The 18,262-nt window shown below is 36.3% G+C and overlaps 1 protein-coding gene across 2 annotated transcripts; it reads right to left on the reverse strand.

Moving 5' to 3' along the window:
• Positions 1-834: 834 nt before the first annotated feature.
• On the reverse strand, positions 835-17,912 carry LOC309493760 (HMG domain-containing protein 3-like). Of its 2 annotated transcripts, XM_082162994.1 has the most exons (19): positions 17,825-17,906; positions 17,384-17,555; positions 16,591-16,695; positions 16,304-16,497; positions 16,097-16,238; positions 15,328-15,968; positions 14,885-14,974; positions 14,558-14,674; positions 14,389-14,436; positions 14,216-14,299; positions 13,431-14,129; positions 5,397-5,463; positions 4,187-4,225; positions 3,935-3,970; positions 3,034-3,146; positions 2,875-2,935; positions 2,300-2,389; positions 2,102-2,191; positions 835-1,977 (listed from the first exon to the last, which is right to left on the reverse strand). In XM_082162994.1, the coding sequence occupies exons 1-6, from the start codon at positions 17,903-17,905 to the stop codon at positions 15,673-15,675; spliced, it is 990 nt and encodes a 329-aa protein (XP_082019120.1). In that variant the 5' UTR covers position 17,906; the 3' UTR covers positions 835-1,977; positions 2,102-2,191; positions 2,300-2,389; positions 2,875-2,935; positions 3,034-3,146; positions 3,935-3,970; positions 4,187-4,225; positions 5,397-5,463; positions 13,431-14,129; positions 14,216-14,299; positions 14,389-14,436; positions 14,558-14,674; positions 14,885-14,974; positions 15,328-15,672. The 2 variants fall into 2 exon arrangements, 1 of the variants encoding a protein (XP_082019120.1); XR_014204046.1 differs by lacking the exon at positions 14,558-14,674 and having other exon boundaries at positions 17,825-17,912.
• Between the last annotated feature and the right edge of the window lie 350 nt (positions 17,913-18,262).

Raw genomic sequence — 18,262 nt, forward strand, 5'->3', positions numbered from 1 at the left:
GGATTTGTTTTGAAATTTGTCCATTAACATCTATGGCCTCAGTTTTATCCATATTCACTTTATATCCAGAGTAGTACCCATACTTGAGAATTAGCTTTTTTAAATATGGAATTGTCATCTCAGGTTCTGTTATAAAGACTTTGTTTTAAACGATTTAATTGAAAATATATAATTAAAATTGATTAACAATATTATAAATTGAACAAAGCTTAAAACAAAAAAATAAATAATACAATGAAAACAAAGCTTGAGAGTTTGAACATTTTATTTAATTGAAAATAATTTTAAATAGTCAACCAACATAGACCATACACAATAATATGATGGACTGAAAACACACAAAAAAATATTAATTTAAATGAGTTTTTTTCCTCTGAAATATAAAAATAAATCACACACTGGCTGTTTTCTAATTAAATAAAAATACAAAATACTCCTGTAAAAATTATCTTGTCTGCTTCTATAAATGGTGTAAGCTACGTAGTAAATTCAACCAGAGTACATATATTGTATTTAAGTTCCATTTCTTACTAAATGTCTTTTTAAAAGTATGGAGAAATTTAATGAGATTTAATGTTATGTAATTTTTGTTCTTTATTAGAAGTTATCCATTACTCCAGTCTAACAGATTAAAGATATATGTATGTATATTTATATATATATATATATATATATATATATATATATATATATATATATATATATATATATATATAATTTATATAGGCCTAATATATATATATATATATATATATATATATATATATAATACACACAAACACATTTTAATCCATTTTCTGATGTGTTATTGTTGAAATATGTTACCCAGAACATGCAACTTTATGTGCCTACAAAGCATACTGTAGATGTCATTACTTTATTATTTCACAAATTCTCAAAAAAACGAGCACGTAGAGGTATAGATAAGTTCATTCTTGAACGAAATCCTGCATTACAACATTTTCTGATGTGTTATTGCTGAAATATGGTAACCTGAATATGCCGACTGTGTAATTAATGATTTCATATGTTAAAAAAGGAGGCTGTACAGGGCTAGATAAACTTTCACTGAAGAGTATGCACACACAGCGTATATGAATCTCTTTAATCAGCGGTTTCTGTGTCTGAAGGAGCCAGAAAGACGACACTTTTGTAGAATATTTATCACCTCAAACCAGCGATATACCTAACCACTTCTTAAGCAATAAAGAATAATTAAAGCTGCCGTCGGCAAGTCTGGCAGATTGGGTCGATTAGCCAAAATTTTGAATGTTTACAACTCTCATGCCTCTCCCCACTACCAGCGAGCACCCTCCCATCGAGGTCGTGCTCGTCAGTGCGTCACTGTGCGTGTGTACCTGATTTTGCGTGTGCGTGTGTACTGTGAACGCGTCCGTCTCTTCAGCATCTATCAACACCATGGACTCGGAGGTAGGCTGCCCTGGCTAATCTATCCATAGATAGCAATAACCGAGGAATTGGAAGCTTGTTAGTAGATTTTCTCTCCGCCATCACGCTTCATGCAATCTCCAGGCGAACTTCAGGCGTGGCGTGTGCATGTGATATTAACGTGCGCGAGTGAGGGGGGATCTGTGGTGTGTGGACGACCTGTGATTGACAGTCAGATCTCACACCCCCCTGCGCTGATTGGACCTGATGAAGCGGGAGCGGTGGATTTTTGCAAAACAAATAACACGCTCCAGGTGGAGTTAGAAGCTCGGGTTTTTTTCTAAAACCACCTTATTTATGTTGTTCTGTCGGATTATAGTGTCAATTTCACTGAATATGATCAAAAAAATTTTGCCGACGGCAGCTTTAAGACAATACTGCACTGCCATAATCATTTATTACAAATAAAACAAATATATTGAACATGTAAAACAATTAACAGTCACAATCTTTTATGAACAAACAAGTCAATAAATCAATAATAACCGAAGTCCAAACGTCTTGTGCGCAGTCATGTCCAGAAGCCATCTGATCATTTAAAAAGATATATCATATTTCACCCAGACAACGAATCTATGGCACCGATTATAATGAGTTGTCATGAAACTATAATGGACATGGGTGTTAATAGGCTATATCATATTCTTCTTACCTGCAAATAACGGGATAATCCAGTGGTGAAACATCTTTCTGCTTGAAATCGATTAAATTCTTCAAGCTTAATCAGAATTACTGTGGTAAGCTTTAAAACAATAAAGAGAATAAATACACAGAATAAACTTTCTATGTTCACTGACAGCAAATATAATCAGAACATACAAAGTAATTATGTGTGGTCAAATGATCTTACCTCTGGTAGTAGCACTTCAAGGACAAACAAAATATGATGTGCATCCTCTTTATCCAGAGCACCTTTAATGCGTTCTGCTAAAGCTTCAGTCTGTTATTGGGTTAAACGTGTCAGTTTATATAAGCATTGTGCACATTAGTTTAACTATATATTCAATAATAATAATAATAATACCGGTTCTTCATTAAAAACAGAAATAAAATAATCTCTCCGATACTTGAACTTTGGGTCAAATGTATAATTGTATATGTATAAATGTATATATAATTTAATAAATGCATAACAAACAGAAAAATTAGAACACTGGTTATCAAGACACACTAAATAACTTGTAACATGCTTTCAAGATTTATCCATTTAAATTTATTTTCCCTTTTTAAATGGCATTTTTGACATTTGTAACCCCTCAAAATAATTAAAGTTTGCTTTTGTTTAAATGAATTGTGAGATTGTTATAAAATTGAAATGGCACAACGCAATATATTATTAGTGCAAATTATATTACGTGTGACTGTGGTCTGAGGCTGTCGTTATCAATGTTTTTAACTTAATCACCCCAAAAAAATGAGGCATACCTTTATTTCGTCATCGGTTAGTACATCTGCTACCTATCCCGTTCTGATTACTCTTCTGGTTCTGCAAATAAATATATAAATAAAAAGAAGATGTATTTATTTAGCATATTTACTCTCAAAAGTGTATTATCTGTTTGTTTTTTTCGTGTGCTAACTGACCTTACAAATGGATGGGGATATTGCATTTTGCATCCACAGTAGAAGCGGCTATCAGAGTCGACATTACCAACACCTGCGCAGTCATTATGGAGCCATCCAGCACATGTGTTGCACTGAATCCAGGCCACATTTTTTAAATGACTGTTTATCGTTCCGTTAAAAGGTAACATACACACGTTGTGACATACACACAAAATGTAACCCCCCACCCCACCCCACACACACACAAACAAATATTGTCATATTACATATAAAACATAATAATAATAATAAATGACTTATTTCTGGTCATTTGGTAGCAACAAGCATCTATGTCCTGTGCCATGCATCGTTGGTCTAGTTCGTCCTTTGCATGTGTAGAACTCTGTTTTATGATGATAAAAATATGTATTACTAAAATAAAATCTCATTTGAGTTGCAAATGTCGGTCATTTAACCTTGATCTTTTGAATATTGCCATCGATTAACATTCACAGTTAAGCATCAACATCTCATTAAAACTTTCTGATGTAATTTGCTTCGTTGGAGCATGATTGTTCTATGACAGAAGTAATATTCAGAATTTTTTTTTATCTGAAATAGGAAATGGGTACCTAGGATAACTAGGTTTACCCTTTCTATATTCACTGTAGAGACATAGTTGTGTGCTTTTTACTCTTCAATTGTGATAACAATCTAAGACTGAATATCTATTGAAACCGAATACCCTGGTCATGTCAACTGCTTCCTCTTCAGAAGACCTCTTCAAAACGTTTTTCTTCATTAATAAATTCAAATGCATTTCTAACATTAAAAAATCTCAAAAAAGTGTTTTCATTTCACTACAATTCAATGGTCTAGTTTTATACATTTAATTAATGCTGACATTGTTAGGTTTGTAAGTTTGTAGGCTTATAATTACCATTATGTCACTTTCATGTTCTATTTCCAGAGTAATCTAGGAGAAGAAACAGAACACTTTAATGCAGTCTGAGATATTATTCACACAAATAAAACAAATACAAACAAGTAATTTCACTATGTTGGCCAGTTGGTAAAGTTGAATGTGTACTGTTGGCTATACTGTTATTTAATCGATTTATAAATGTAATAAATATTGACACTGTTTCTTTAATAAAATGTTTTATGGTATTGCATAGATTTTATTAATTACCTTTAGGACTGTGTCTCCGTGTTCCTCATCTGAACTAATCTGAAACATATTGAAATATTTTGCAAATACATTTAAAAAAAGGTTAACTAAAACTGGTATTGTTCATAACGGTACTACATGTAATATGTTCGTGCTCTAACTTATGGTATGTTAATCATACATCTTTACTTTTTTTAAAAATAGCCTACCGTTATGACTGCGATAATATAATCGATATATATATATATTTTTTTTTTTTTTTTGTTTTTTTTTTGCTAGATGTACTCTCAGAAACAAAAGAAACACAATCAATTATTTAGTCTATTCATTGGACATTTCTGTCATGTTCAATGTTCTTTGTGGTTTTCAAAAGTGATTGATCAATTTAGCCAATATAACCACAGAAATCAAACATGCTCTTTTTTTGGAGAACTTGTGAAATAATGAAGTAATGACACCTCCAGTATGCTTTGTCGGCACAGAAAATTGCTTGGAGGGGCATATTCTGGGTACCATATTTCATAAATAACACATCAGAAAATGTTGTAATGCATGATTTCCTTTAAGAATGATTTTATCTATACCTTTACATGCTTTACATGCAACTTGTGAAATAATTAAGTCACCTCCAGTATGCTGTATATATATATATATATATATATATACACACACATATACATACATATATCTTTAATCTGTTAGACTGGAGTAATGGATAACTTCTAATAAAGAACAAAAATGACATAACATTAAATCTCATAAAATTTCTCCATACTTTTAAAAAGACATTTAGTAAGAAATGGAACTTAAATACAATATAAGTACTCTGGTTGAATTTACCACGTAGCTTACACCATTTATAGAAGCAGACAAGATCATTTTTACAGGAGTATATATTTTTACTGTTAAATGAAAAATGCTGCCCGGTCCACAGCCTCATAATTCCTGTACATTTTTAAGGTGGAACGAATAGTTAGACGAATAAGGAACTGGCGAAAAAGGAGCTGGAGTACAAAAAAGGAATGAAATAATTCATTCATTTAAATGAATTATTCTCACAAGAGAAGAGATGGTTTGCACCACAGTAAGCTGCTAGCTAATTTCCATCTGTTGTCCCTGGGGAGATTGGAAGTGTCCTCAACAATACATTGTGATTTAATCAGGATGCATGTAAATTAATGTTTTGAAATGATGCTCTTTCATGTGCCCGTTTGAGACAATAAAAACATACCTTGTCACCGATTTCAGTGTCTTCTTGTGCTTTAGGTGGCTCCTGCACATCAACGGCAGCATGTTTCCTGTGACAAATTCATTTTTAATGAATGTTAATAGATCAATTTAATAGATTATATTATAATAATAATAAATAATAATATGTTTATTTTATATAGCGCCTTTCTGAGGACTCAAGGTCGCTTTACAATCATTACAAATACACATAACATAGAAACATGACATAGAGACGATACACATAAACTGTGAAGGATAACATAGTAGAGGTATAGTACATAGAATCAGAACATTCAGGGGTCAGGGAAACAAGTGACAAAAAGATGTGTTTTAATGTGGGTTTTGAAATCTTGTAGTGATGAGAGATTGCGGATTTGTTGTGGAATTGAATTCCAAAGAGTTGGCGCAGCGGTGCAAAAAGCCCTTCCACCAAATGAGGATAGTTTGTGTCGTGGGATTTTCAACAGACCGGTATCAGATGATCTAAGTGTGCGGACAGGTGTGTATGTGTGGATGAGCTCAGAGATATAGTTTGGGGCAAGACCATGGAGTGCTTTGTATGTAATAAGGAGTATCTTGTACTGAATGCGGTAGCGGATGGGTAACCAATGTAGACTGCGTAAGATGGGAGTAATGTGGGAAGATTTCTTAGTGTAAGTGAGGACTCGGGCAGCAGAGTTCTGGATATATTGAATTTTATTTAATGATGAATTTGGTAGGCCATAGAAAAGAGAATTGCAGTAGTCAAGCCGTGAACTGATGAAAGCATGAACTAGGGTCTCAGCATCACTGATGGTAAGAAATGGACGTAAGCGTGCAATATTGCGAAGGTGGAAAAAGGCAGATTTAGTGAGAGAGGAGATGTGAGGAAGAAAGGAAAGAGAGGAATCAAAGATTATACCCAGGTTTTTGACAGTGGTGGAAGGTTGAACCGGAACTCCAGCAATATTGAGATAGTCAACACAGACCCGGGATGTAGTTTGAGGTGAACCAATAAGAAGTAAATCTGTTTTGTCTGTGTTGAGTTTGAGAAAATTACTGGTCATCCAAGCATTTATTTCATCAATACAAGCTGATATGGAAAGCGTTGGGAAAGGAGAATTGCGTTGGGAATGGATGTATAGTTGGTTATCGTCTGCATAACAGTGGAATTTGAAGCCATGATGACGAATGATATCACCTAGTGGAAGCATGTAGATAATGAAGAGAAGAGGCCCAAGAACAGAACCCTGAGGAACACCGTGCGGGACAGAGGCAGAAGTGGACTTTGACTGGCGGATGGAGATGTAATGCTGGCGATCAGACAGGTAGGAGGTGAACCAGGATAGGGCAGTTCCAGAAATACCAAGAGCAGAGAGTCGTGAAATGAGAATACTATGAGAGATTGTATCAAATGCAGAGGAAATGTCTAGGAGAATTAGAATACTGGTGGAGCCGGAGTCAGTGGCCACAAGGAGATCATTAACAACCCTAAGAAGTGCAGTCTCAGTGCTGTGAAGGGTGCGGAAACCAGATTGAAAACATTCATAAAGGTTATTGGATGACAAGTGAATTTGAAATTGAGCAGCAACCACTTTCTCAAGCAGTTTTGAAAGGAATGGTAAATTAGAAATAGGTCGGTAGTTGGCCATGTCAGAGGGGTCGAGGCCAGGTTTCTTTAGGACAGGAGTGACGGCAGCTGTTTTAAGTTCCAGAGGAACAACACCAGTGCTTAGAAGTTGAGTGATGAGAAGAGAAATCAATGGTGAAATAACGGGTGCACATTTTTTGAGTAGAGTAGTAGGAGCAGGATCAAGATGACAGGAAGATGAGTTAGCTTTGTTAATTAGCTCAGAGATATAAGCAGGGGTTGGAGGGGCAAAAGCAGTGAGAGTACCAGGTGTAGAAGAGGAGGGGAAGACATGTGTAACAATAGTAGAGGCAGTGGATGGGAATAGAGAATAAATTCTATCAGTCTTACTTTGAAAAAAGTGCAGAAATGACTCACAGAGGTCTGCGGAGTTACTCATAGCGGGTGCAGGAGGGTTGGTGAGTTTGTTGACTATAGAAAACAGTGTTTTTGGTCGAGAGGATGCATTGTTAATGATGGTAGAGTAGTAACTAGAGCGTGCCGTATTTATAGCAGATTTGTAGAACTGAATATGGTCATTGTAAGCAGTAAGGTGAACAGTTAAACCAGTTTTCCTGTACAGGCGTTCAAGACAACGACCAGCTGTTTTTAGATTGCGAAGTTCTGGGGTAAACCAGGGAGACGTGTGCGTAGAAGGCACAAATCTACTTTTAACCCCCTGAGGTCTACGGTATCGCCGGCGATACCAGCTCGCTTTTTTTTTATCAATGTAAAAGAAACTCATAAATACTCTGTTGACTTTGATTTTCCATAGGAGTTTCATACATCAATCGATTCTGTTAAATGTGTATTATTTTTGTGTATACTCACAATAAAAACAAAGTGTTGTGCTTTTTGCCAAATAAAGAAAAATAAACACGAAGCGAGTTCTGCCTTCTCTCTGCCAGTGAAGTCCATTCTGAAACGCGTCCGAAAATGAACAATAACTGAGCGAATACTATGGAGCGAATTATGTGCCATAATTTAACAAACAAATCCAGCATTTTGCAAACAAACTCAATCTACTTCGCAAAGGAAAACTCGACTCGCAAACAAACTCAATCTACTTCGCAAAGGAAAACTCGACTCGCAAACAAACTCGATCCGCTTTGCAAAGGAAATCTCGACTCGCAAACAAAAAGAAACCAATGTGCAAGCACAAAGGTCACAAATGCGTCCAGGCAGATTTTCTCACAAATGCGTGCAGGCAGATTTTCTCACAAATGCGTGCAGGCAGATTTTCTCACAAATGTGTCCTGGCAGATTTTCTCACGAATGCGTCCAGGCAGATTTTCTCACAAATGCAGTTGAGCAACTTCCTCTTCTAAAACAGTAGATGGCGCTAAACTATAGGCTAATTTAGTGCTAGTCTCCCAGGAGAAGCACTGATTTGAAACTTGCCTTTGCCTACAGCTGAGGAAAATGACCGGTGAACGGGTGTGTTTCTGTCTTATTTGATCTATAATTAACCTTTTTGAGGTTTTCTCTTGCCAAACGTTTATTGCATATCTAGACAGAAATCCACATTAGCACTTAGTAGCACTTCACTCTAGGATCGGGGAATCTATAAGCTGAAAGCTCTGCCATCTTGTTGCTTTTTGTCATTTTTTTCTGCATCGGACTCATGCGAAATTACTAAATTAGTGATTATGTCTACACTTGAATGAATCTATTTCTTTCGTTCTCCATAAATTAATGAGAACATTTAATTTAATTGAAAGGAGGCTCCCACTTATTTATTTATTTAGCCTAGTTGGAATTCAGTCAGCTTAACAATTAATGTAATAAAATAATTAATGCAAAAAAAAAAAACAAACAAACAAAAAAAACAATATACAATTGTTTCTTATCTTGCCTGTGACGTAGCCTATGCAGTGCCCAAATTATTATTTTGGACACACAAATGAAACCCGCCGCTCAATTAAATGAAATGTTCTCATTCATTTATGGAGAACGAAAGAAATAGATTCGTTCAAGTGTAGACATAATCACTAATTTATGGTGCTAATGTGGATTTCTGTCTAGATATGCAATAAACGTTTGGCAAGAGAAAACCTCAAAAAGGTTAATTATAGATCAAATAAGACAGAAACACACCCGTTCACCGGTCATTTTCCTCAGCTGTAGGCAAAGGCAAGTTTCAAATCAGTGCTTCTCCTGGGAGACTAGCGCTAAATTAGCCTATAGTTTAGCGCCATCTACTGTTTTAGAGGAGGAAGTTGCTCAACTGCATTTGTGAGAAAATCTGCCTGGACGCATTTGTGAGAAAATCTGCCAGGACGCATTTGTGAGAAAATCTGCCTGCACGCATTTGTGAGAAAATCTGCCTGGACGCATTTGTGAGAAAATCTGCCTGGACGCATTTGTGACCTTTGTGCTTGCACATTGGTTTCTTTTTGTTTGCGAGTCGAGATTTCCTTTGCAAAGCGGATCGAGTTTGTTTGCGAGTCGAGTTTTCCTTTGCGAAGTAGATTGAGTTTGTTTGCGAGTCTAGTTTTCCTTTGCAAAGTAGATTGAGTTTGTTTGCAAAATGCTGGATTTGTTTGTTAAATTATGGCACATATTTCGCTCCATAGAATACTCAGTCAAACAGGCATACAAAGACACAGGCATGAAGCTTGAATTCTCGTCTTTTAAATGAAGTAATTTATATAAAAAACAAATATCCTCATCTTGTGAAATCTGTATTAAAAGAGAGCGATTCCAGTCGAGCTCATCTCATCTCATTACGTTATAATCGGCCCCGCCCACGGAGAGCGCGCGCTATTCAAACGCAAATGACTGAGACGATCCCATACAAACTGTGAACGCCCACATATCAGCTCGAGAAAACACATCAAGTTTATTCAGATAAGTGTACTTGTCTACACTGTCTCGCAGCGCTGTGAGGAATAATAATAATGGAAAACTTACCTCAGAAGTGCTGGTATTTCGAGGAGCAACGGATGGAATAATGTAGTAAGTTTTTTTTTTCATTCTCAAGTAAATCGCGTTTCTGTGTAAATGAATGAACGCAGAGATGCGCTGTTTACCACAACTCGCAAAAAGACGGTTTAAATTTGAATTGCGTTTCTGTGTGTGAATAAATGATCTGCTTTTAGCAAACTATTTTGCTATACTGAGTCAAATCGATTGAAATATGTTGAAATAAAATGTATTTGTATAAGCAACGTATTAAACTGCAAATTAACATTTATATTCCTTATAATAAAAACGAAAGACCTATGTTACAGACATATGAAAGACAACATTTCGTTGATTAGTTTTGGATAGATTACACATTTTTACTGTAAAATATCTGCCACCTCAAATAAGCTTTTGTTTGCCAATTTTTGCTAATATGTTAAATATAGTATGTTTTGTCAATGTAGGCTATATTCGAAGTTTGAAATATGTATGATAAAATGTATACTTTAGTTTTTACAAAGAAAGATTACACTTCAATTGTTGTTGTAATTGTAACCTTTTTAATAAAAAATATATATATTTACAAGGTAGATGTAAACAAATTTTAAAAGGTAAATATAAGCATTTTCTTTAAATAATTTTTATTGTGTTTTATTATTGACAAATTTGGGGAGAGGATACATATTCCAAAACTGAAAATACAGTATGAGAATTAACTGCACAATTAATAGACATGTTTTCCTTGGACATTATACAATTTGCAAGCAAAATTTGTGAAAAAAAAAAAAATTGACATGCTTCCAACTGTGAACCAATTTGGTAGAATATATATATATATATATATATATATATATATATATATATATATATATATATATATATACTGTATATATATTGCTCTTGCATTCTTTCTTGTGGCTATAGGTGACACACCTGAATGAATGGCTCATTAAGTATGCGGGCCCCATTGTCTCCTGAGGTGTGAACCACTACATATGCATGATGCTGTTGAATGGTTGACGCCCCTTGCGCATATTGCCTTTACAAACAAAAAGTGTTTTACAAGATTTAAATCAATGTATTGTGTTATGTGAATGATAAGGGCAGGATGATTTTCACATCATTTTGAAGAAAAAACTCTAGGCAAAGACATCCATTAGTCAAAAGTCTTATTGACACGTATTTAGTATGTGTTTTGTGGCCTTATTTCAGAAACTTTAGTTTTTAGTTTTTTCAATAACCATGCATAAACATTATTCTCTCAAAAATACAAACATGTACATGCATGTTGCTCACATATTATGGTAGCCCTGTTTGTGCTAAATAGAGTGTAATTATACCTTTGCCATTAATATGTTTATAAGCAACTGAAAAAAGCACAAATGTCAGGGCATGTCAGAACATCTCAAGGACCCCAAAAACCCCTCAGACCTCAGAGGGTTAAGAGGGGCGTGGATGTTGAGGGCAGTGGAAATGCAGGCATTATATTTGGTAAGGATATCAAGTGAGCTTGTGTGTTCAGTGATGTCAGAGAGATGAGTTTGTACAGATTCAGAAAACAGTATAGGATCAAGAGAATTTTGGTTACGGTATGTTATAGTGGATTTCACCCTGAGGCGGGGAAGAGGCATTTCACATTTTAGTTCAACGAGGTGGTGATCAGACAGTCCAATCTGAGAACCAAGCACGGAAACATTATGTAAACCAGTAGTGCAGACGAGATCAAGTGTGTGACCTTTTGAGTGTGTAGCAAAATCGACATGTTGTACAAGATTGAAACATTCAAATACTGACAAGAGTTCACGTGATTCAGCACAATCGGTATCAACGTGTATATTAAAGTCACCAAGTAATATAACACATTGAGATAAGACAGATGAAAGGGTTAACAGTTCATGCAGTTCACTGAAAAAGTTTGACATAGATTTAGGTGGACGATACAGGAGAATCAAGAGCATTGGAGATGTGCCAGAAACTTTGAGAACTAAATATTCAAAGGTTGAAGTCACATGAAAGTCAATAGTTTTGACAGAAATGCTGTTGCGATAAACAGCAGCCAGGCCACCACCCCTTGATGTCAGACGAGGTTTGGCCAAGTAGCTGTATCCAGAGGGAGTGAGTAGATTAAGGTGGAAATAGTCATTAGGAGTTTGCCATGTTTCAGTGAGGAGCAAAAAGTCAAAGTGTTTCTCAGTTAGTAGTGAGCACAAAACAGTAGCCTTATCTGTGAGAGACCGACAGTTAAACAGCGCAACTGCAGGATCGAGCGCGCAATTATTGCGTGTAAAGTTATATGGATTAGTCAGAGACAGATCACAGGAAACCGTTATTAGTGAGGTAAGATGTATACCACGGTGAGAAGACGGCAGCATAGAATTACAGATATCCGATCTGTTCGACCAGATGGAAGGAATGGCTAACGACGATGGGCAGCGCGATGAGAAATGGCGACGACAGGAACGATGTACATAGCGCGGTCGCCTAGCAACCCCGAGCTCCGTGCAGAGTCTGTATGTAGCCGCATCAAGACGAGGATGAGATTTCAGGCTACGCAGTTGGAGTAATGAATAGTTGAGAGCCATAGGTACACAGTTGAGCAATAAACCCAGAGTTAAAACTCCAAGCAGTGCAGAGATGTTGCAAATAATATGCATATTCAGACCGCGGGACAACACAACATCACTGGCAGTTGGAAAACGTACTTTCATTGCAAAAAATGCAAGAAAGAAGCAGTAGCAGCTACTCTCGTTGCTAATTGTGCACGATCAACACAGCATGACGACCTTTCAGATAAATTGAATGACTGGGGGTAACCAACCATCCAAAAGACTGTCCACGATAGATAAGCGAGGGAGTGGAGACTCACCGGCCACCTATGTAGAAGGTACAGTGGAGTAGTGCGAGGATCGGCAAACAGCAGATGAGTAGTGTGAGTTGGATGAATGCCAGTGATGAGTTGAAGAGTTGTCAGTGTCTGCGTTGTATCCAAAATAATATCCAGAAGAAAGTGACAATCAATAAAGTCCAAGGAAACGTCCAGTTCAGCAGGGAAGATGATAACACGATAGACACGAAACACAGCAGTGTTCATAACAGACAGACAAAATTTACAGCGTGTCTGTGTTGTATTCGAATAAGTCCGTGTCTGCGTTGTATCCGAAATAAGATCCAGAAGAAGTGAGTCGTGACAGCAATAAAGTCCAAGCAAACGTCCAGTTCAGCAGGGAGATGACACGGTAGACGCGAAACAAAGCAGTGTTCAAAACAAACAAACAAAAAGTTCCAGCGAGAAGCGGCAGCAAGGCGCGCACAGCGTACTCTCACCGGAAGTGACAATGATCAATTATCTAGTTAAAATTAATTTTTTTAACAAAGACTTACAGCTGTAAAATCAAAGGGTGCCTCAAAGACCATGTGCAGAGCATACTGATATTCCCCCAAAAAAGGAAATCAATCAAGTTCAGGCAACCATTTCATGTTTTCATTCTTATGATTTCCCAACTTTCCCTTGTTTCTCACCATCAGCATGAAGATCCCACAGTCCACAGAGCCGGTCAACTGTTGTGGAACATTCTAAAACAATGCAATTATCATTAAGTTATTCCTGGAAAGGATGTGACAAACATATGAAAACACAATCTATATAAGTAGCTTATGTTTTTTGAAAGCCTAATACAACTAATCTTGTTCTTGATCAGCTTCCATGGTCCTGGAGCGATTCTGTTTGTCAATTTACTGCAACAAAATCAAACAAAAATATTTGAATATATTATAACCATAAAAATTGGAAAAAGGAGCCAAGTTTATTCGTTCTAAAGCAAAACAATTACCCCTGACTGAATTGCAAAAACAACATTTCAAATTTAGAATATAAAAAACAGCACGCAGAACATCATGCAAATGAACATCATGCCCTGAACAAACAGCAGTGAACATCAATGAACAGCAAACCTTGAACTGCGAACTCTGAACATAATATTTATATTTGTAAGTGCAACCTGAAGACAGTCACATATTTTACATCACCAATCCCGTACATAGCCTTGTTTTTAGGCTTCAGAACCTGTGAAATACAGTTGTTAGTATATTGAATCCTAATATCACTTTAATCTTAAAGAGTTAGTTCACCCAAAAATGAAGAGAACAACATACACATAGCATCCAGTGTCCTGGCATCCAAGCAGGGAGCAGAATGTAATCCTTGGATCCTATGTTATCCTTGGGGGAACATAAGATTCATTCATTTGTTGTAACTGCATTTATAACTGTTCCAGTTTTAGATAAATACAACTTGATGGACTTACTGGAAACGATAAAAATGGGTCCAAATCAAGTGGTGGTAGCCAGGTAACTACAACATAGGAATCTGCAGCAAACACATCTGTTCCCTAAGCATAGCATTCAATTGCACATCCATTACAAAAACACAATTACGTCTCCAGGTGATCATGAGTTATATAGTTGTAGGCAAAAATACCTTTTCCTTAGCCACCATGACGATCACATCAAGACAGCTGTTTGCAATCTGTTTTTAAATATAGTATATATTAGTTATATAATAACATAACATTAGTTAATTACTAAAAAAAATATATTGGCTGTATGGTCAATTTTTCTATTTTTTAAATCATTGTCTGTCCACTTACTGTTGCCTCAAGCGCTGCATTGAGGCCCAAGGTCAAGAAATCTTTTCGCTGCAGTTTAATGCTTCCAACTTGAGCAATTGTCTCATCTCTGTCATTTTTACTCAAAATCTGGTCAAGCTTTACCACAGATTAAGATAAAGAGACCAAAATTACATTCAGTTTGATGGAAATCCCAACAACTTCTACTGGCAGACAAGTGTTTAATGCCACAAACCATTCCTGTTGCAGCGAAGACATTTTGGAAATAAATTATAAACACACAAAAAATACACCACATAGTTTCAAAAGTGTGTTACCACCATTTAACCCCTGAATGAAAACACTCACCACCAGTTGTAACCATTGTAGCAGCCGGGGTACTGTCCTCCATCACAACATCAGTCCCACCTGCTTCCTCATGGGAGAAACAAGGATTACCTGTTTAAGAGAGTTAAAGGGGTATTGAATTGAACTGTACTGAAGTCAATTCATCAGTGGTTAGTGGACCATTACAATATTAGTAAAAAAGTAATTGTGTGCACATCCGACCTTCTGGCAGGTGCAGGACAAAAGAAACGAATAAAGTGAAAAAAATGTAATGTCCGCAACACTGCTCTTTGCTCCCATATTTAATAAAAAATGCAACGTTTCGACCCTGCTGGGTCTTCTTCAGGCAAAACCTGCAGGGTCGAAACGTTCCATTAAAATATTATAACATAGGATATTTTAATGTCTATCTACAAATATTAGTAGGTTAATATGAAAAAACAAAAAAAACGAAGGTAATTTACCAAACACAGCTTGTCCGTACACATTTTTCACCATCATGCCCCCAAATGTCTTCTTTAATCTTTCCAGCAATTTGTTGTTTTTCTTTTCATTATAGTGATGTTCCTCATTTGAAAGAGATGGGTCGATGGCAAAGACATGTTCAAAAAGTAGTTTTTTTTTTCATCTTTGCGAATAGTTGCTCTGCAACCTGGCTGTTCACTTTGCCAGCCAATTGAGGTACTAGAGTGAGCTTCCTCAACACATCTTTGCTGTCTTTTGTATTGGCTTCATGAAACCGATCATACAGCACATAGTGATCCGATGAACCCGTCACTGGGTGACCATTAAGGTCTGGCTCTGTCTTCTTAGTGTTCAGCTGAGCCAAGGTAACGACACTTTAAGCTGTCCACATTTGGCCAATTCGATGTTGGATTGAGTGGGTTCTGCCAAGCGACCTTCAAATGGAGAGATTTTTTTCGTTTTTCTGATGCCCTTAAATTCAAGTGAGTTGCAAGACCACGTGCAAAGTCATAAATTATGACATTTGGCATATGCTTCCAGGATAATAGTAAGTCTGCAAAGTCTCGAGGGTTCTCAGCTCGGAGATTGCATTTGATACTGTAAACAATCCCACATGGGCACATAATCACTGCCCAGCCTCCTAAAAAACAAGATATTAAATCACATCCAATGAGTAAATCAAAGTATAAAATTAGTTTGTTTTGTTTCTAACTAGACATTAACTAGATTGCAATTGAAAATATTATGTGCAAGACAACTTAAACTTACCAGAGGCCCCCCAGATTTTGTCAAAGATTTTGTCATACGTTTGTCTGGATTTCATTTCATTTGACAACCTCAGAAGAAGATCACTGCGGGATCCATTGGAGTCCAAGCCACACTCTTTACATAACTTCCGAATGACCCCAACCTAACAAAATATATAGTCTTGAAAAAACACAACACAGTCGAGTGTTTTTGACTAACAAACCCTACCTTTTGTTTGTATAGTTGTTCTCTGAGTCTGTCCTCTGTAACCATAATTTCAGAAATTTCAGATACAGACTTCGAAACATGAATTTTTTCAAACTCTGTGTTTAGTACAGAGTCTGAACGCCGTGTGGCCTTCCCTATCCAAGGAGCCCAAAAATGGTATGTTGGTGATACCGCACATGGATTGTGTCTACCACCTAAAAACCACCAAAAAAAACCAAACAAAAAACATTGTATTATGTCGCATTTTAACATGCTTTCCAATAGTGTATAAAGCACTGTGTTCATACTTGCAACAAATCCACGACCAATCATATCACAGGACATGGCCTCCCAAAACTTTTCCAGGTTGACCTCCCCATCAAAATTCTCTGCAGGACCCTGGAGGTCACTTACTAAAGAGTGATAAAATTTGTGCATTATGACAAGGTCACACTAAGAAAACCATTTAAGAAAAAAAATCGAATTACAATGAACATATAAAACCATGATCCATGACCATAAGATTCATGATAAATGTTGCACTAGTGGTAGTGGACAGCGGCTTCCCTTTACATATTTCTAAATTATTACGAAAATCATCTCTCCTCAGAATTGTGGCTGTACAGTAGAGACAGTGGAAATGAAGAGATTGTCTGCAGCCCAATCCACAACTGTGAAATGTGAAATATGAAATATGACGGGAAAAAAAGGAAACACTCAGTTCCTGTGCTTCAGAGTGTAACTCCAACCCTACTCAAACTTATCCCTGTTTTGGGTTTAAATGTTTACTGGGATGCATTCATAGATATGAAATATTATTATAACAAAATACAAATACACAAATATATAATTCTTTGTTTTTTGTTTGCTCAAGTTTCAGTGTACATTGTTTTTGCAACCTTTAGAAGTTAATGAAGATACATTTATATTTTGTGGCTAAATCATGCAGAAAACCATCTAATTCCAAAGGGACTACTATTAAATATGTGTACCTTGAAATGCAATGCAATTCGCTTTGGATAAAAGTGTCTGCCAAATGCATAAATGTAAAATAATATCTATTGCCACTGTATATTTAAAAATAACTCCAGATGTTCATACCTCCATGAACAACAGCCTTTTTGAAGTGGATTTTAATATGATTGTTCAATTTGTCCCGTCTTGTTGGTTTAAAAATACTGGATTCACAAAATGGGCAGTGAAAATTTCTGCAACATGTTGTGCATTGGTCCAAACGTGGTAGCGCTGACCCTCTCTGAATCGTTATGTGCATCTATAGGTGAAATGAAATACAATTAATGCAATTATCATGGTCAGAAAATTTTACAAATGCTGTAAAATACAACGCCAACAACAAAATAAATCACAAACCATGAATATGTAACCCAACAAAGTGATACTGTGATATTGTTAAATATTAAATTACAAAATACTTCGTTTCTAAATACTTCGTTTAAAAAAAACAGTTCAGTACAGAGCCGTTTTGTATAACCGTATAACGTTAAGTATGTTGCATCCATCAAAGATAGAACTTCTTTTTACCTCTTTCTCTTCTTCTTTTCTTTGTTCTGCCGTGCGCTCCGCCATAGTTAAACCTTGTACTGTCCTTTTACTGTCTAACATGAACTCCGTACACTTCCGGCATCAGACTGCTACCCCGCCCACTTCCGGCACCAGACTGTTTGGCTGGCGCTGTCGTCCTCACACTGCTATGACGTATGGTTCTGCAGTCGGTTATTATTGAACCAGACACCTAGATTTCTGATGCTCGACTGGACAGAGGAGCTCAGAGAACCAAGATGTTGAAAGATGGATGGAATTTTATTATTTATATTTATTATCTGGGGCTACAATCAGGGTTTCAGTCTTTTCCGAATTTAGTTGGAGACAGTTACTAGCAAGCCACGATTTGACACAAGAAATACAATCCAATAAATCCGTTAGTTTGTGAAACTCAGAATCATTAAACGAGCAATACAA

Source organism: Leuciscus leuciscus (genome assembly GCF_965113295.1).
Source record: "Leuciscus leuciscus genome assembly, chromosome: 1".
NCBI classification, from domain to species: Eukaryota; Metazoa; Chordata; class Actinopteri; order Cypriniformes; family Leuciscidae; genus Leuciscus; species Leuciscus leuciscus.